Source organism: Rousettus aegyptiacus, unplaced genomic scaffold (genome assembly GCF_014176215.1).
Source record: "Rousettus aegyptiacus isolate mRouAeg1 unplaced genomic scaffold, mRouAeg1.p scaffold_m13_p_11, whole genome shotgun sequence".
In the NCBI taxonomy this organism is placed as follows: Eukaryota; Metazoa; Chordata; class Mammalia; order Chiroptera; family Pteropodidae; genus Rousettus; species Rousettus aegyptiacus.
This window is the reverse complement of record NW_023416286.1, coordinates 89,559,789-89,579,541: the sequence shown is the minus strand read 5'-3', so window position 1 is coordinate 89,579,541 and position 19,753 is coordinate 89,559,789. Positions and strand designations below refer to the sequence as shown.

General features: G+C 47.7%; 1 protein-coding gene across 2 annotated transcripts in view; it reads right to left on the bottom strand.

Annotated features, from left to right (window-relative positions):
• CNMD (chondromodulin) overlaps positions 1 to 19,535 on the bottom strand; it is a 28,510-nt gene extending 8,975 nt beyond the window's left edge. For both annotated transcript variants that reach the window (XM_016158170.2, XM_016158171.2), the window contains exons 1-4: positions 19,403 to 19,535; positions 18,800 to 18,940; positions 13,492 to 13,632; positions 7,265 to 7,378 (exon numbers count right to left, since the gene is read on the bottom strand). In XM_016158170.2, coding sequence (XP_016013656.2) covers positions 7,265 to 7,378; positions 13,492 to 13,632; positions 18,800 to 18,940; positions 19,403 to 19,474 — 468 coding nt within the window. In that variant the 5' untranslated portion in view covers positions 19,475 to 19,535. The remainder of the gene's footprint in view (positions 1 to 7,264; positions 7,379 to 13,491; positions 13,633 to 18,799; positions 18,941 to 19,402) is intronic.
• Positions 19,536 to 19,753: the final 218 nt, after the last annotated feature.

Here is a 19,753-nt window from a genome sequence, read left to right as displayed (position 1 = left end):
GATCAGAACTACCTCCCGTGAAGTCGCCAGACACACAGGGACGGCGTTGCCCCGTCACTGCCGTCCAGCAGAGGCTGGGTGACCAGCCGCCAGGGATTTTCAGGTGGAAACTCCCACTCTGTGTGGGACCAAGGCTAGAAGGCTCCTGAGGCCCCTCTGATGAAGATTCTATCAGACGACATTCTTCCTGTGGTCTGAATCACTGATCAGATAGTTCCTCATCATCGGGCAAATCATGTGAGACCATGTGCCTTTAAACACTTTATTTTTTTTTATTAAAAAACATTTTAAGTTAAAAGATTATATTAGTTTCAGGTATGCAGTACAATGGTTAGACATGTATGAAATTTACGAAGCGATTCCCCGATCACTCCAACACTCATCGGGCACGATGCACAGCCATTACAGCACGAGGGACTATAGTCCCTATGCTGTGCTCTGCGTCCTCCTGACTGTTGGTGACACACTAACGTGTACTTCCCCATCCCTTCACCCTTTTCATCCAGCCCCCAAACGCCCCTCCCCTCTGGCAACCATCAGTTTGTTCTCTGTATCTGCGAGTCCGTTTTTGTTTAGTCTGTTCATTTCTTTTGTTCCTTAGATTCCTCATGTGAGTGAAGTCACAAGGTATTTATCTATCTCTGCCTGACATTTCACTCAGCATAATACCCTCTAGGTCCATCCATGTTGTTGCAAATGCTAAGATTTCATGTTTGTTTGTTTTTTTATGACTAATATTCCATTGTATAGATGAACCATAACTTCTCTATCTAATTGTTTACTGATGGGCACTTAAGTTGCTTCCATAATTTGGCTATGGTGAATAGTGCTGCTGTGAACATAGGACTGCGTAGATCTTAACGAACGAGTGTTTTGGTTTTCTTTGAATACATACCCCGAAGAGTGATTGCTGGGTCAAAAGGTAGTTCTAGTTTTAATTTTTTGAGGAACCTCCGTACTGTTTTCCACAGCAGCTGCACCAGTGTGCGATCCCACCAACAGTGCACCAGGGACCCTTTTCTCCGTGTCCTCACCAACACTTGTTTTCTGATTTATTGATGATGGCCATTCTGACAGGTGCCAGTGAGATCTCATTGTGGTTTTAATTTACATTTCTCTAATGATTAGTGGCCTTGAGCATCTTTTCATATGTCTACTGGCCATCTGCATTTCCTCTTTGGAGGAACAGCTGTTCAGGTCTTCCGTCCATTTTTAAATTGGATTGTTTGTGTTTTTGTTGTTGTCGAGTTGTATGAGTTCTGTATAAACTTCGGGTATCAACCCTTTGTCAGATGTATTATCTTCTCCCATTCGGTAGGCTGTCTTTTTGTTTTGTTTCCTCTGCTCTCGAGCAGCTTTTTAGTTTGATGTAGTCCCATTTGTTTATATTTCCCTTTCGTTTCTCTTGTCCTAAGAGACATATTAGAAAAAAATTACTAATAGCAATATCAGAAAGTTTACTGGCTGTCTTCTTCTAGAAGTTTTATGGTTTCGGTCTTATATTTAAGTCTTTAATCCATTTTGAGTTTTTTCTTATATATGGTGTAAGAAGGTGGTCCAGTTACATTTTTCTGCATGTAGCTGTCCAGTTTTCTCAACGCCATTTGTTGAAGAGACTGTCTTTACCCCATTGTATATTCTCGCCTCCTTTGTCATAGATTAAACGACCATGTAGGCATGGATTTATTTCTGGGCTCTCTATTTTCTTGATCTATGTATCTGTTTTTATGACAGCACCATGTTGTTTTGGTGACTGTAGCCTTGTCGTACAGTTTGATATCAGGTAGTGTGATACTTCTGATTTCGTTCTTCTTTCTCAAGATTACTGCGACTATTCAGGATCTTTTATGGTTCCATATAAATTCTTGGATTATTCCAGTTCTGTGAAAAATACCATTGGTATTTTGATAGGGATTGCATTAAACCTACAGATTGTTTTAGGTAGTATGACCATTTTAATGGTGTTGATTCTTCCTACCCATGAGCATAGTATATGCTTCTATTTAATTGTATTTTCTTTGATTTCTATTTTAATGACTTCTAATTTTCTGAGAATAGGTCTTTAATCTCCCTTAGTTAAATTTATTTGTATTTTATTATTTTATTATTGTTTTTGATGCAATTGTAAATAGGATTGTTTTCTTACTTTCTCTCTCTGATAGTTCATCATTGGTGTATAAAAATGCAACTGACTTCTGAATGTTAATTTTGTATCCTGCTATTTTAATGAATTCACTTATCGCTTCTAACAGTTTTTTTTTTTTTTTTGGTGGAATCTTTAAGGTTCTCTCTATATAGAATCATGTCATCTGCAAATAATGACAGTTTCACTTCTTCCTTTCCAATTTGGATCCCTTTTATTTCTCTTTCTTGTCTGATTGCTGTAGCTAGAACTGAATAAAAGTGGTGAAAGTGGGCATTCTTGTCTTGTTTCTGATCTTAAGGAAAATGCTTTTAGCCTTTCCCCACTGAATATGGTGTTAGCTGTAGGTTTGTCATATATGGCCTTTATTATGTTGAGGTATGTTCTCTCTACTCCCATTTTGCTGAGAGTTTTTATCAAAAACAATGCTGGATTTTGTCAAATGTTCTTTCTTCATCTATTATATGATCATATAATTTTTATTAGTCAATTTGTTAATGTGGTGTATCATATTAATTGATTTGTGGATAGTAAACCAAACTTACATCCCAGGAATAAATCCAACTTGATCATGGTGCATGATCTTTTTAATGTATTGCTGAATTCGGTGTTCATCAGGGATATTCAGGGATATGAGCTATAGTTTTCTTTTTTTTGAACTGTCTTTGTTGGTTTTGGAATCTGGGTAATGGTGGCCTCGTAAAAAGATTTAGGGTGCCTTCCCTCCTCTTGAATTTTTTGGAATAGTTCGGGAAGAACAGGTGTTAATTCTTCTTTGAATGTTTGGTAAAAAAAAATTGAGAAGAGCAGGTGTTAATTCTTTTTTGAATGTTTAATAAAATTCACCATGAAGCCATTCAGTCCAAAACTTGTTTTTTGTTGTTGTTGTTTTTTGTTTTTTTAAGTTTTTTGATTATTGATTAGATTTTTTTGGTGGTAATTGGTCAGTTCAGATTTTCTGTTTCTTCTTGACTTGGTCTTGGGAGATTGTAGGTTTCCAGGAATGTATCCATTTCTTCCAGATTGTCCAATTCATGGGCGTATAATTGCTCATATTATTTTTTAATAATCCTTTATGTTTCTGTGGAGTCCGTAGTTACTTCTCTACTTTCATTTCTGATATTATTTATTTGTATCTTCTCCCTTTTTTTCTTGATGAGTCTGATTAAAGGTTTATCAATTTTGCTTATCTTTTCAAACAATCGGCTCTTGGTTTCCTCAATCTTTTGTATTGTATTTCTAGACTCTACTTCATTTACTTCCATTCTGATCTTTATTATGTCCTTCTACTCGCTTCGAGTGAGTTTTGTTTGCTATTCTTTTTCTAGCTCTTTTAAATGTAAGGTTAGATTGTTTATTTGAGATTTTTCTTGTTTCTTGAAAGGGGCCTGTATTGCTGTGAGTTTCCTTAGAACTGTTGTCACTGTGTCCCATAGATTTTGAATCGTTGTGTTTTCATTTTCATTTGTCTCAGATATCTTTTGATTTCTTCTTTGATCTCACTGTTAACCCATTCATTGTTTGGTAGCATGTTGTTTAGCCTCCAAGTGTTTGCGTGTTTTCCAGGTGTTTTTCTTGTATTTGATTTATAGTTTCATACCACTGCGGTTGGAGAAGACACTTTACATGATTTCAGTCTTCTTAAATTTATCAAGACTTGTTTTGTGGCCTAATGTGGTCTATCCTGGAAAATGTTCCAGGTGCACTTAAGAAAAATGTATATTCTGGTGCTTCAGGGTGAAATGCTCGGAAAATATCAATTATATCTGATTGCTCTAGGGTGTCATTTCAGGCTTGTTGATTTTCTGTCTGGAAGATCTGTCCGTTGGTGCCAAGGGGTGTTAAAGTCCCCTGCTATGACTGTGTTACTGCCTATCTCTCCTTTTATGCCAATCAATATTTGTTTTATATATGTAGCTGCTCCTATGTGGGATGCGTGTATGTTTACTAGGGTTATGTCCTCTTGGATCGATTCCTTTATCGTTATGTAATGCCCTTCTTTGTCTCTTATTATAGCCTTTGTTTTAAAGTCTACTTTGTCTGATAGAAGTATTGCTACCTCAGCTTTTTTTTTTTCATATCCATTTGCATGAAATACCTTTTTCCATCCCTTTACTTTCAGTCTGTGTGTGTCATTTGATGTTGTAGGTGGCTTATGTGTGGGTCTTGTTTTCTTATCCATTCAGCTACCCTTTTGATTGGAGCATTTAATTCACTTACATTTAAAGTGATTATTGATAGGTACATAGTTAGTGTCATCTTATTAGTCATATTTATTGGGGTTTTTCCACCTTCTTTTTATAGAAGTCCCCTTAATATTTCTTATGTTTTAGCTTGTTGGAGATGAATTTCTTCAGCTTTTTCCTGTCTGGGAAGCTCTTTATCTTACCTTTAATTTTAATTGATAGTTTTGCTGAGTAGAGTAGTCTTGGTTATAGGTCCTTGTTTTTCATCGCTTTGGATATTTCATGCCACTCCCTTCTGGCCTGCAAAGTTCCTGTTGAGAAATCAGCTGACAGTCTTCTGGCAGTACCCTTGTAAGTAACTAGCTGCCTTTCTCTTGCTGCTTTTTACATTCTCTTTGTCTTTCACCTTTGTCAATTTATAATGATGTTTCTTGGTGTGGGTCTGTTTGGGTTCCTCCTGTTTGAAACTCCCTGAGATTTCTGGACTTGTATATCTATTTCCTTTGACAAGTTAGGGAAGTTTTCAGTCATTATCTCTTCAAATATGTTCTCAACCCCCTGCTCACTCTCTTCTCCTTCTGTTACCCCTATAATGCAGATGTTGGTACATTCGATGTTGTTCCAGAGGTCTTTTAAACTTTCCCCATTATTTTTGATTCTTTTTTGTTTTTGCTGTTTTGATTGGTTGTTTTCTACTACTTCGTCTTCCTGGCTTGCTGATTCAATCCTCTGCTTCATGTAATCTACTGTTGATTCTTTCTATTGTATTCTTCATTTCTGACTGGTTCTTTCTCTGTGGTTTCTATCCTTTTTTCTGCTTACTGTCTCTTTGTTGAACTTCTCACTGAGTTCATCTATTCTCCCTCTAAGTTCATTGAGCATCCTTATAACCACTGTTTTGAACTCTGTCTCTGGTAGGTTGCTTGCTTCCATATCATTCAGTATTTTTTCTGGGGTTTTCTCTTATTTCATTTGTGGTATGTTTATTTGTTTTTTCATTTTAGTTGCCTCTCCGTGTCTGTTTCTATGTAGGAAGGTTTTTGACATCTTCCAGCCTTGGCCACTTGGCCTTACGTAGTAGGGGTCCTGCGTGGCCCAGTGATCACCTGTGCTGGGGGCACTGGGCATGTTCCTTGTGTGGGTTGTGTGTGTTCTCCTGTTGTAGCTAAGCCTTGATTGCTCGTTAGCACATCAGTAGATGGGACTGACTCGTGGGTGACTGGCAATGGGGATTGGCTGTGCCCATAGGGTATGAGCTGCGTGGGGGCTGATGCTCAGAGTGGGATGTACCCCAACAGGCTTGCGTACCTGTTGAGACCACTATTTGGGTGTGCCGCTTATGGGGCTGGTCAGTTGATGTGTTGTGGTGTTCTGACGCCAGCCTCTGGGTGTGTTGATTCTGGGGCTACTTGCGAAGGGCTCCAGTGTAGACCAAGGCCAACCACTGCCTTTGATTGTCCAGGGCTACCTGGTAGCAGCTACAAAGTGATCTGCGGATGGCTGCTGCCTGTGCTTGATCTGGAGGCAAGTGGGAGAGACCACACTGTGAGCAGAGGTCAGTTACTCCCAGTACTGGCTCTGGGGCAGCTTAGTTAAAGGACCAGTGCACCTCAAGGCCCGGAGCTGCCCACCAGCTGCCTGTAAGACTCTGCAGCTGGAAGAGCCTTTGGGTGGTGTGTGAGTTCGGTGGGTCCGGGACCCAGGGAGTCACCTGAGTATTGCTGCCAGAGCTGAGCCTGCCGGCTCCCGCAAAAATAACACTTCACAGCAAGGCCAGCCGCCATCCGCCTTGGGCTTGCAGACCCAAGCGATTCATTCAAGAGACACTACAATTCAGGCTGGCACCAGTGGCCCACCACCAAAATTTCCCGCTGTAATGTGTGGGCCACATACAAATGGCCCAGAGGGCTGCTTCCTGCCCATGAACGCAGGGCCCTGGGGAGGCGCAGGGTGGGGCTGGCTGCCTGGCAAGGGGCCAGCCGCGGGAATCTGTGCGTTGGGCGGGGCGGGGTCCCAGGGAGACGCAGGGAGGGGCGGGCCATCCCAGTGGCCAATGAGAGTTCAGCTTGTGCAGCTAGGGGGCGGGCTCAACAGGGACAAGATGGCGCCCCTCGCGGACGGTGTGGCCCAGCGAAGGAACCACGGCCGCTGTCCCTCCAGCCCTCGCCTCAGCGCCGCAGAGCTCAGTCTTTCCTCAAGTGTCTCTTGCGCCTCCCGAGCTGTTGACCCTTCGCCAGAGCCCCGCGTGTGTGTCTGCAAATGAGTGAGTCTGTGCGCGGGCCCTTTAAGGGGACATGTTGGTTTTCTGGTTCCTTCCGTCTCACCTGGACAATCAGAATCCCCCCTGATTTTTACAGCCGGATCTTGTGGGAACCCCTCTTTCCAGGACTGGAACCTAGGGCTGGGGAGCCCTGTATGGGACCAGGTCTCATTGCTCCTCCAAGGGGGCCTCCGCAGCCATGTTCTCACTCCCGGAGCTCAGCTGCCACGCGCAGGTGCGGGGCCAGCCCGCCTCGTGTCTCTGCGCCTCTTACCGATCTTGATGTGGCTTTTTCTTTATAGTCTCAGATGAATGCGTTATGATCAGCTAGATGTCAGGTGGGTCTGCAAGTCGATTGTTTTATAATTTGGTTGTAATTTTAATGCAGTCTTGGGAGGAGGTGAGCCCCGCTTTTACCTAGGCTGTCATCTTTACCAGAACTTCCTAAGTGCTTTAAAATATGGTTTCCCAAGACCTTTAAATATGCTACATCATGTAAGAAAGATTACTTGGAACTAACCAGTAGGACCAAAATGGTTTAAATTCCTTTGGCAGAGAAGAGATAGAACTCAGTTCTGGTTGGGAACCTATCCCGTAACTAGTAACAGAACGGGTGGTGCCTTTGAGCGTCTGTGCAACCCTCTCGCTCGCTGTCTGGCACCTGCTGGTACTCACCAGTTCGGAGGCGATGCTCTGTTTGGTCATGGTGCCCACCTCAGGAATGCGAGCCTTCGCCTGCGCTTTGATGTAGCACTTCTGTCCTCCAGCAAAGCGGATTCCTGTGATGCCCTAGGAAATGAAGTAAATGTTCACACACCCATCTGCTCATTTATTCACTATACCGAGTGTCTCCTGCGAGCCAGGCACTGTTCCAGGTGCCGGATATAGGGTTAAAAAAAAAAAAAACCCAATGGATTCTGCACCCTCATGCAGCTGAACTTTTAGTCTTATTTACCAAAAATAAAAAATAGAGATAACATCAGGTGGTGTTAAGCACTGTGTGTGTGATAGGAATGACAGGGGTTGGCACTTTGGGCAGTGTGGTCAGGGAGGCCTCTACCGGGGATGGCATCTGAGCTAGGACAAAGGATGCTCACAGCGCATCTACCCCTCAAGCTCAGATGAAAGGCTGTCTCCCTTGTGCAGCTAGCTCTCTCTGACCATCCAGGTTCAGGGGACCCCTCGTCCTCCAACTTCCTACGCGCCCCTCTTCTCCAATGTCTTCATTCCTCCTTTGGCGCTTAGTTCTCAGTCCCTGTGGTAGCTCCTTGTGACTGTCATCTCGATGATAAGCTTCTTGAGATCGCTATCTGAATCCTTTTCTTTTCGTGGTCCCACAGAGGTTCTCAAAAGATGTTGGCCCAATTAATTAATTTTTCCTAAGTTACCAAGCCTAGGGGAAATAGTCAAACTTTTGACAACACCAGGGGCTGAATCTCACTCCTAGACCTTGCCCAAGGACTTGGATGCTTTGTTTTTGTCTCCTGTGAGATATAAACAGTGTTTCTTCCTCATCTGCCTGGGGACCGGCCTCACGGGAAACCTCAGCCGTAGGGCTCCAGTCTTGGCTGATGGCTCGGCACTAGTCGACCCCGTGGGCACATCAGGCACGACAGTACATTCTGTCCCCAGAGTGTTTGCTTTCACCCCGCTGGGTAACTTCATCGCCAGCGAGTGGCTCAAACACTATTAAAGGTCTACAGATCTCATGCCATAATAATGCAGACACAACGCAAATCTGAACAACTCAAGGTGTCGAACTTCTGTGGTGTTGGCACAAGTGTCGGGAGGACACGGCACCTGTGCCGGCATCAGTGCCGAGGACTGGGGGAAGAAGAGCATCTAGGGGTCCAGAGCTCCTGGCTCAGGATGCAGCCGTCTTAAAAGCAGAATGAAGTTGTCACGCCTGAGGATATGCATGGAAAATTACGCCCTGTGTAATCTCAGAGCCTGGAGCCCTGAAAACGCTGGGGGACAGGCTCAGGGACAGGGAAGGAAAGGCTCATGCTTCCTGCATCTCCTCGTGACCTGCCTTGTGAGGTAACCGGCCCCGGGCACATAGGTGACACGTTTCGCTTGTTTTGCCCAGCCTCACCTGTCGCCCAGAGAGAGGTGGAGGCATTGTCCCCCCTTGACAGAGGGGGAGCTCAAGGCTCACTGCAGAGGTTCTGGACTCACTGCACCAATGCCGCCTGAAGAGAATTTAAAAAACACACATTCCTGGGCCCCTGCCAGAGATTCCCATTCGATTTGCCTCGGGTGGTACCTGGACACCGGCTTAAAAGCTCCCCATGTGTTTATAATGTGCAGCCCAGGTTGAGGACCACCGGTTTGGGGAGAGAGGACCTTGATCAGGGTAATGAAGTCTTGGAATGACTAAAATAGCCTGCTACACACAATGTTTTCCTCCCCCAGAATTCCCGTGTTGAGACCTAACTCCTAATGTGATGATGGTCTGAAGGTGGGGCCTTTGGGAAGTGAGTAGCCATCAGAGTAGAGCCCTCATGAACAGGATTAGTGCCTTACAGAAGGGACCCCAGAGACCCCCTCGCCCCATCCACCATGTGGGCCACAGTGAGAAGACGGCCGTCCGTGAACCAGAAAGCCAGCCTTCACTAGACACCCAAACTTTCCAGTTTCGGGACCAAAGAGAGATAAACTTCTGTGGCTTATACACTAGCCGGTCTATGCTAATTTGTCACAGGCTTGAATGGACTAAGACACACACAGCTTTTAGACCCCAGTTTCCTCTGTACCAGAGACTCAAAAACTTTCCCTTGTGTCCAGTTCTCCAGGAGGACTTGTTCAATGAAACAGGGTGTCGTAGGCCCCACTCCCAGAGCTTTAAATTCTGTAGGTCTGGAGTGGGGGCTGAACTTTGCATTTCTAACAACCCGGAAGTCACGCCGCTGCTGGTGGCCTAAGGAACACACTTTGAGAACCGCCGCTCTCCACTGTGCTGTCTCCCGAAGGTCTGCTGCTCTTACTCTGCATGCAAATCCGGAGCTCACGGTGTGAAAAATAGAACGCAGGGGAAGGAGATCACTGCGCCTCTGTGCGGCTTGTGACATGTTCTCTCGTAACTTCGAACCCTCCTGTCCACTGAGCGTGAGTTGCAAGGGAGAAAACACCACGTGACCGTCAGCACAGCCTCAAAGGGGAGGGCCGATGCCGTTGAAGGGCTCACAGCCTGGACCGCGGACCCGGTACTGAGCTAGTTTCTGACGGCCTGCGTGCTGCCCACAGAACCGAAACGCCCCCGGGATGGGGCCTGTGGGAGCCCGTTCACCAGTGTCCACCACCACGTCCAGCTACAGATCCATACCGAGCAGCCAGATCTATCACGAGATTAAACAGAGGCAGTGAAAACGCACGAGAAAGCCAAGCAAACCTTTCTTTCCGGCAAACAAACAAGGCCTTAGAAGCTGGTGATAATGAAGAAATGTGCTAACAGAGATAATGAGTGACGAGTCGGATACCCCAACATTCTTTTATCAAGAGTTAGGTGATCTCATTTTAGCCACACATTTTTTTTCTTCTAGGGGATCTCAGCTGTTTCTGTGGCTTCAACCCCAAGTTCCCAAGGACAGCAAGGGGTCCTACCCCCCAGGGGGCACTACAGACATCTTTGAGGGAGTTTTTGGCTGTCACAAAGATTGGGGGCTCCCTGGCCTTCAGTGGGCAGACGGGGGGTGGGGATGCCGGGTCCCGCCAGCCTGGGGAGGTCTTGACCCAACCACTCTGGGTCCTGGGTGAAAAAACGTGACTGGGGGTATCTGTGCCCTGAACCCAACGCCGCTTGACACATAAACACAAAGCAGCTTTGGGCATAGTGTTAATGTGCAATGGATCTCCTAGGAATGACGTTACTGTGCAAATGGAGAGAAAATGGTATTTTTGTTCACCAAAAAACCACCTGGTGTTTGATTTGCCAACACACTCGTGGGTCCGTCTGCAAGTCCGGCTGTGGCACTGACAGTCATTCAACTATGGGAGCAAAAATATGACTTTCACTTGATTTCTCCTTTATATTATTGTTGGGGTCCATATCGATTTTTGAAATCAATAACCTACCTACCTACCAGATAGGTTTTGCTCTTCTGTTTTCCCCCTCTAGCTTTTTAAGTAAGAACTTTCAAATATACACAAAGTTCAAAGAATTGTGTAGTGAACACTCCTACGTACCCATCAGTTTATTCTGTCTTAATTTCTAGCCAGGATTTTCGTTACACACAGCATCGGGTCTGAGAGAACTGGCTTGATGCTTTTGCAGGCATCGCTTTCGAGAATGTAGCCTGTGCACTATGAACACACCCAGTGTGCATTCCTCGGGGTGCTGACGAAGCCTTCTTGACCTAAGCCTAGTCAGGCTCCTCTGAGTCCCCTTTTCGACCAGGCCCTAACCCTGGGCTCTGTCTTGGCGCCCTTCCTCCAATGTTAGCAAGACTCCTGCTGGGTCAGCCCTGATCTGACTGGCCACCTCGGTCTGCATTCAGCACAAACCCCATTAGGTCAGCAAAGAACCACCCTCTCTCTCTTAGTGATGTTCCGTCCACCAACACCTCCAGCCTGGCCCTTTTGCTATAAATCCCTGTTTTTCCTCATGGCATTCAGAGTTGGGCCCAATGTCTCCCCTCTACTATGAAACCCCACTGAAGAGCCCCCCTTGAATAAGCCCTGCCTCACCTTCTTTAACACTGTAGGGCCTGGAACACTTTGTTCAGTGCTACCCCCCCTCTCAGGACGTTCCGCTTACCATCGGCTGTGCTGAAATCTCAGTGGGGCCCCGAGAGAGCAAGGGAGACAGCTGGCTGACAGTTCAGAGCCTTTTCTAATCTGCACCCTCATCCTCAACCCCTTCCTCGCCATTGGCCACGTTGGGCTCCTTAGGACTCCAGGGCAGGCCTGGGAATTTTTATTCAACGTGCTTCCCTGGTCCCGGGAATCCCTGCCCTTATTCTCTGCCTGCTGAAATCCTAGTGATTCCTTCAGACCTGAGCCCACGGTCACCCCTGCTGTCAAACCTGCTCCCAGCCTCGAATCGGCAGCAGCTGCCTCCCTCTGCGCTCCGCTGCACTCTGGCCACAGCTCCGTTGTAGCACGGTGCCCGGGCTGACCTGAGCTACGTCCACGTGGACGTCTGCATCCCCCATGCCTACCACCGTCCCGTGCGCACAGTAGGTCCCAGTGAATGCCTCTTGAATTTGACTGATGGTGTAAAATCTAGGAGAAAGTAATTATGCAAGCACCGTAGTGGCTGATTCATGTGTTTTCAAGAGTCCAAGCTTGCTTAAACCCATACAGCTTCTATCCATCAAAAGAAAAAAAAAAATGTTCTACTCGCCAGTTCTGACTTAGAGAAATGTGGAAGCTATCAAAGAGAATTGATCAGTTCATAAAATATTTGTGGCCCTGTTGGCCTAGGAGAACAAAGCACAATCAATACCATTATTAGAGCCAAAGGATTATAAAACAGATATATAGGTGTGGGATTAAAATATTTTAAAAGTCTATTCCTGATACATGCACATCTTGAGAGAGATGGAGTTTTCCTTATTCATCTCTGTAGCCAGCATTGCATGCCTTGGCACTGGGGCACATTAGAGGCATTCACATCTCTTCTGGGTTGAATGACGTGTGTGTGTGTATGTGGGGGGGGGGAGTCCCATTTTATAATTTCGCATTGAGCAGGACAAAGAAAAATGCTTTTACCTTGTCCTGCGTCTTGCGGCGAAAGCCCTTAATAAGTCCAGAGAAATTATCCTTGTGCGTTGACCAGAACCGTTTGCAAACCTAGGACTCAGCGAGATGCAGCCGGGCACACGGGGGCCGCAGAGCCCGTCCCCAGGGCAGAGCCCACCCCTCCCCATCATCAAACCGCATCCCGCCTCCCCACGGCTGCCATGCACGCATCTGTTCAGTCGTCGAAAGGACTTGTGAAGCGTGTTTCAGTCTCAATGAGGGGAGTTTCTTTCATCCAAACAAAAAGCACCTCTGGTTTTTCTCATCCATCAGAGGAAGACAGGTCGATGAGACAGATATTCGTAGGCCAATAAACTATCAGAAGAGATGTTATTGTCCAGAGCCTTTTGTTTCATTATGAAATCTCACCTACGCCAGCCGCCGATTTCAAAGGAGAGCACAAATTGTGAGGCCTCGTCCTCAGTTTAGAGCATGAAAGTGAGGAAGATATTTATGTTGGCCGCGGGAAAGCAGGCCCGGAGCGATGCTTGGGTTTGCAGATGTACGCTGGAGCGTGGATGCTAGCTTTCTGTCTCAAATTGCCCGTAAACTGAATTTTTGAAAATAAACATGTTTGCCCTTTTCAAAGGAGACCAGAATGTGTTATCTGTAATAGGCCACAGTCAGAAAACATACAAAAAATAGGCGAATTTCTCCACACTGATTTTTCGAGATTGAATGGGAAACCGAAAAATTGAGAAAAGTATGTAAATAGGTCCTACCTGTTGATGAGATTATTAGATCATCAAAATTTCCCTCCTTTCTATAAGTTCCAAAAAAGACCTTGCAACTCTCAGGGTTAGTTTGAACATTTTATTCAAACTGTGTTAGAGAAAGCTACTTGGAAAGAAATAGCTCTTTCAATGTCTTTCTGCCAAAACTTTATATAATTCTAAAAACCTGTTTTTTTCAAGGCCAGGGTGCTTTTTAAAAAAAATTTTTATTTTTTTAAAATTTTTTATTTATTTTGAAAATATAAAAACATAACGAGTGGTCCTTTTGCAGAGACAATCTGCTACCTGATGTTTATGGATTAGCGGCACCGTGTGTGCCAAGAACACCTTGCATGTGGGCGTGTGTGAAAGATGCCGCCTCTCCCCGAATCGCCGGCCTCCCAGGCTTGCCTGGTGAAACGCTGCGAATGCAGAAAATATACTTACATTCTGGAAGTCGTTAACTTCAACTGCTTCTTCAGCTCCACTCCCCATTTTAAAGGTCTCCAAGTTGTTCCCGGCATCTATTTCCATTGACCCGTCTTGCAATTTCCCATTGATACTCATGGTGTAATGAACATTGTAAACCTGAAAGGAAACACAAGGGCGGTGAAGGCTTCATCTGAGAGCGATCCAGGGATTATCTTCAGACCTGCAGCCCGTGAGGCAGCTTTCATATCTGTCAGCAATATACCGAATCACCCTTAAGCACGATACATTTGTATATGCACCAACCACTTAATTTCTTAAAAAAAAAAAAAAAAAAACCCTTCAAAGCCATATCTTTGATAGTCTCTGAAACTATTTCCAATAGCTGTGGCTGTGTACAGCAGCATCTGAGTAGAATCTCCAGCTTCCATGCCCAGCTTTCCCCTTGGACCAGTCCAATTAGAACCTACGATAATAGGGCTTGGGCACAGATCTTCTTCTTCTTCTTTTTTTTTTTAAAGGACAAGTCTCTGCAGCCAGAGTCGAGACCTATTGATGCATAAATGGAAATCGAGGAGGCAGAGGGTTAACTAGGCTATTAACTGAACAGGGCTGCACCTCAACTGGAAAGTTGTTTTTTTAAATCTTTCGGTTACGACTTGGCATGGAGTGTGGTGTACAGTACGGGCTGCAGACAGGACTGAGATTTGCCCGATACGGAGCAGCATTTGCAGAGAGCAAGGTCAATGCGCACAGCTGCTTCAGCTCCGCATGGGAGTTACTCACTTTAATGACTCCATGGGACAGGCATATGGGGTCGCAGGACGTTTTGTAACAAGATGTGCTGGGGGAGAAGGGAGGGAGGCCTGGCATTGCGCTTGGGCGCTGGTCCAGGATTCACAAGTCAGGTGGCCACACCACTTATCCCGGGGTCTTGGGAGACGCCTCGAGTGTCAAGTGAAGGAGTTGGGCCTCAGAGGTGGCTTTTCTGCTACGTCCTTAGCGCCACAGAGGTGAAGCTGGCACAGCAGGTGTGGCTGTGAGTCTCCCACGTCCACCCACAGTCCGAGCAGAGAGGCTCGGCCTCTGTTTCACATGTTGTATGTTCGAGTTAAGTCTTAAGAAAAATCTTGCCATTAAATTTAAAAAAAAAAAAAGTTTACCGCTAAATTACGTGATCCAAAGGGCTCTCTTAGTTTAGACATCTTGTTCATACACTAGTTCAAAAAAAAAAATAGTTTACACGCTGCTCCTGGTCAAGTGCTGCTGCTCTGCTAGAACTTTCTCTGAGTCGTGGGGTAGTAGCTGGGTTTCTTTTCCTTTCTTCTCTTTCTTTTTTCTGACTTAGAGGCATTTATAGATCTTATATACACTGTATCTCTTACATGTTACATAACACGTAACTTCTTTAAAGGCGAAGGGAGGGAAACTGATGAAAGACATTTTCTACTTCGTGTCATGTCAGTTGGCCAGAACCTCAAATATCTCAGATTCGATTCAAGTCTGCCACATGGACAAACACTGGAAAAAAATGTCTGTTGTTATCGGGTCCTTAGTTGTAGAAAACTCGTTACTACCAGACTCGCAGGGCATGGGTTTATTTTTTCAGCAGAGATGCAGAAATGGCATTGCTAGCCAGCACCTTCTCGGGCCACAGGTCATTCAGCAGAACAAAAGACACCTGCGTGCCGGTTCGGCTCGACCGAGTCTCAGTCCCCTCTCTCCCTCCTTCTGATGAACTGCAATTCCTGTCTCCCAAGCTTGCCCGAGCATGAGAACCCCTGTGAGGGGTTCTGATCTCGTGGAGCTGGAGCAGAGGCCACCAGTGTGGTGTCACTTTGCAACCCCGGTTGGTCCGTAGGAGCAGCCTGCTCTGGGACACCCGTTTTCTCTGGCCGAGGCAGGGCAGGTTTAGAAGGCAGATTCCACCCTCCCCCCCACCCCCCGCCCCGATGCCTTCTCAGAAGCCAACGTGGGTTGGCCATGACTGTCAGAAGGAGCATGGCAGACAATGCTCTTGTGAGTCCCTGCTGGCGTGAGCGTCCTTCACTCGGGTGACAGGAGGCTGTGTGTTTGGCTGTTGCACAGAAGCTTCTACTAGTAAAGCAAAGCAACCTTTAAAAAATGGACGGTTTCCACATTCTCAGCAGGTCTAAAGGAGACAAGACTGTGACACTAGAAGAGTGGCTTGTGGCCCTCATCTCACTCTCCTCCGCTGCCACCTGTCTCCCCCTTCCTCCCAGCAAAAGCTCCCTAATGAGGTACAGGGGTCCTCGCATCCTTTATAACAGAGGCTTCGGCCCATTTTTTTTTTTTTTTTTTTGTAAGCAGTGCGCAGCCTGCATGGGGCAGCAGCAAGGGCTCTGTGCCCTCCTGAAGCGATGGGGAATGGAGGTGGTAAATAGTCTGAAATTATTTCTAAAGTGCAGGGCTCCAAGCTCAGAAGGAGGCTGGGCTGATGGAGCGGTAATCACATTATCTGCTTTGAACCCATGGAGCCGCTGGAGCCTAAGGCTGCCTCTTTCTAAGTACGATGGTTTGTTATTTGCCAAAATTCAGCTCAATGTGGTGCCTTTTACAGCCAAGGATGTTTGCTAATGAGTTTCTAATAAAGCCTGGGTCTGTAAGATTAATTACGTAAGGTTTGGGACAATGTCTAGAAAAACCGGTCTGAGAATAAAGGCCCCAAACGATGATCTCAGGACAGGCTTGTCAGTCAGCTCACATAGGCAGGGATTTTCCATATTTCAATGCCTTGTCCCACCTACAATAATGTGGCTGAAACATGGCCTCAATATTTGAGCCTGGTCACTTGTCCCCAATTATTAGCACTCCGATGATGCTTCGTAGTCTTCCAGCTGACTTGGAGTAAACCTGTCCTAAGGGGATTTACCCTTATGAAAGGGAGAGAAGGTGAATTACTGCTGCTTCTCCTGTTTGAGCCCATGCAGAGCGGCGGAGGCACGAGTAATCCCCAGCGAGTGGGTAATCCATTTGGCTGGGGGCGTTTTCCATTTGACAGAGACTTACCTTTTTTTATTGTTTTGTTTGGGCTACTTAGATTTATATTCAGGGAAAGCAGACCTGTGCGTGTGCTGTACATACATGGTACTCTATTTAATATTTTATGATTTGTTTTTCCAACACTATATGGATCAGCATCGAATATTATGGGAGCGAAAAAAAAAATCACTACCATAGTGTTCTTCATTCTCCTGCTTGTATAAGAAATAGCAATAACTTTGATTGTCGGCACTAAAATGTGATTCACTATTCCTCTGTATTCTTAAAATTTAATACTGCTTTCTTGAATCAGGGAACCAATCATCTTGTGGGACAAGTATAAGATATGAAAAAAGGGAGCCCAGCTTATCTAGTATGATATTTGAATCTCTCTTTTTCGAAGCTTGTCAGTTAGCTGTGTTTGCCTTGAATAATTAAATGCCAAAAGACATTCATTTTAATATATATCATGACTAAAACCTTTACCAACCCTCCCCCCCCAAAAACACAAAGCAATTTTTATCCCCAAATGACCTATAGCATTGAGGTTTTGTCATCTAAAAGATAGCATTTACATTCGAATACCTCACAATTTCCCAAGGGATGACAATCTAAATCCTGCTACTCATGGAGATGTAGATATTAAAATCGTTGCCATGTTCAGATTTGCTCCTTTCAAATGTGAGCGTCGGGCCTGGCATCCATATTTAAAATACAAACACATTAAGGCACTTTTCAAATATACACAAAATACTGTGCAATTCTGATCTTACAAATCGATGCTTGTAAATTTGATACAGTTTCTAAAACAGACTCAGCGCGAAATGGCATGCTTATCTACATTAGGCATTTAAGTTAAAAATACAAATTAGGCAGTGACTGCGGAAGACGTGATGTGTAAAATGGTCGAATTGCTTTCAGCACCATTTTCTCTAAGTGCTGGAATTCGCTCATGCTTTGCATTTCATGGCGGGGGAGAGGGGGAAAGCAGCGGCCGCAGATTCTTTTGAGGGTAGCAATTAAGAAACGGCCCTTTGTGTGTGCCCCGGAGATGGGGTCATTTTCCATTAGTCCACGTAAGCTTGTGCCGGGCCTGGCAATGGTCATCAAGATAAAATGCCCCCTTTTCCATAGCGCACGAAATGCAGAGTATTTAGAGAATGCGCTGGAATTCTGCCCGGTCAAGTTAGAAGCACTTTTTATAGTCCTTGAGCGCCCATGGAGCTTTAAAATAAAGAGTTGCGTAAAAGAAAGTAGGACAGCAGTTAGTGAAACAGTCACCATTACATCACATGCGACTAGGCCAGAAGGGATTTTTAAACGAGGTTTGGCACCTTTAAGGAAGTTCCACCCCCCCCCCCCCCCCCCCGCTTTAGAGCAAGAGAGAAAAGAGCATTAACGACTAGGTCACATGCGAAGAGTAAGCAAACGAACAAAAACTCCTGCAATGTGTCCCCAACACTGGATCTGGATAATCTGCCACTATCTTTGTCCCAGGTTCTTAAATTCTCAGCCTTTCTCAGCCGGGAGAGGCCCTAGAGATCGTTGAGTTTAATCGCTTCCCCGAAGGTGGGTAAACTGAGGCCAGAGAGGTGCGGCGCTTTACCCACGGTCACACGACTGCTTCGTGCAAGCACCAGGCTGAGATCTGCCTAGCAGTGCCTTCCTCCAACCGCCCGCTCCTCTACGTCTTAACATTCTCCCTTCGAACCCTGACTTGCTTTTCTTCGAAGCTGTGTGCGGGCCGAAAGCCGCGAGCAACGGAGCTGGACGGGTGGGAGCTGGACGGACGGGAGCTGGACGGATGGGAGCGGGACGGATGGGAGCGGGACGGACGGGAGCTGGACGGGTGGGAGCGGGACGGGTGGGAGCTGGACGGGTGGGATGGGAGCTGGACGGACGGGAGCTGGACGGACGGGAGCTGGACGGGTGGGAGCGGGACGGGTGGGATGGGAGCTGGACGGACGGGAGCTGGACGGATGGGAGCGGGACGGGTGGCAGCGGGACGGATGGGATGGGAGCGGGACGGATGGGAGCGGGACGGATGGGAGCGGGACGGACGGGAGCGGGACGGACGGGAGCGGGACGGACGGGAGCGGGACGGACGGGAGCGGGACGGATGGGAGCGGGACGGACGGGAGCGGGACGGGTGGCAGCGGGACGGGTGGCAGCGGGCAGAGGACGCCCGGCCCGCGCGGGGAAAGCGGCCGCTGGAAGCCCACGCTCTGGCTCCCCCTAGCGGGGGGCGCGCGGGCACGGGGCGGCCCGGCGCACCTCCCGGCCCCGCGCACCTCCCGGCCCCGCGCCGCCTCCCCGGACCTACGTGACTGTCGCTCCCCTTCCAGAAGTAGAAGGCCGCGATGGTCCCGAAGAGCAGCAGCACGGCGCCCGAAATGAGGATCACGGCTCCGGCCTTGAGCAGCCGCGCGGGGCTGGAGGGCTTCACGGTCACCGCGGCGTACGCCTGCGGGCGGGGGGAGCGGAGAGGGGGTCACGTCTGCGCCCCGCGCGCTCGGGTCCCCGCGCGGCGCCCGCGGGACTGGGGTGTGTGTGTGTGGGGGGGGGGATGAGCAGCTCGCCGCGCGCCCCCTCCCGCGTTCCCCGGGACTCAGGTTTGGATGTCCCATCAACGATAAGCAAACTTTGCGAGGGGCAGAGCTGTCACCCCCTGGATCTGCAGCTCCCGCCGGCCACAGGACGACCCCCCCGCCCCCCCCCCCACTCCCTTATTACCCTCTTCTTAACACCCATCTGGGAATCCCGTGGCCCCTGCGTCACCCCAGACGCGTTCGCGCGCCCCAGTTTGCTCACCCCTCCCACATTCGGGGACACAAATCCCTGCCAGTGGACTCGGACCCTCGCGAAGCCCGGGCCCTGCGTGCGGACTAAGCCGGCAGCCGGACTGGGGACCCCGGAGCGCACTCACCGGGGGGCTGCACAACTCCACGTCGTCGGGCCCCACCAGCGCGATGGGGACTTTGTCACAGTTCTCTGCCATGGCTGCGGGGCGAGCGAGCAAGGCCCTGGGAGGCTGCGGGCGCGCCCTGGCTTCTGTCCTGCTGCCCAGACGTGCAGGGCGTCTCAGCTCCGCTCGAGCGCGCGCGCACCGTGCCCGGCCAGCCCGGGCCGCCCCAGCGGCCCCCACCCGGGCCGGCCCAGCGCCCCCGCCCCCTCCCGCGCCTCACCTCTCTCCTCCCTCCTCTCTCCGGCAGGAGCAGCAGTGTGGGCTCCTCCTGCATTCAGGACTCACCTTCTCGCTCTCTTGGCTGCTCACTCT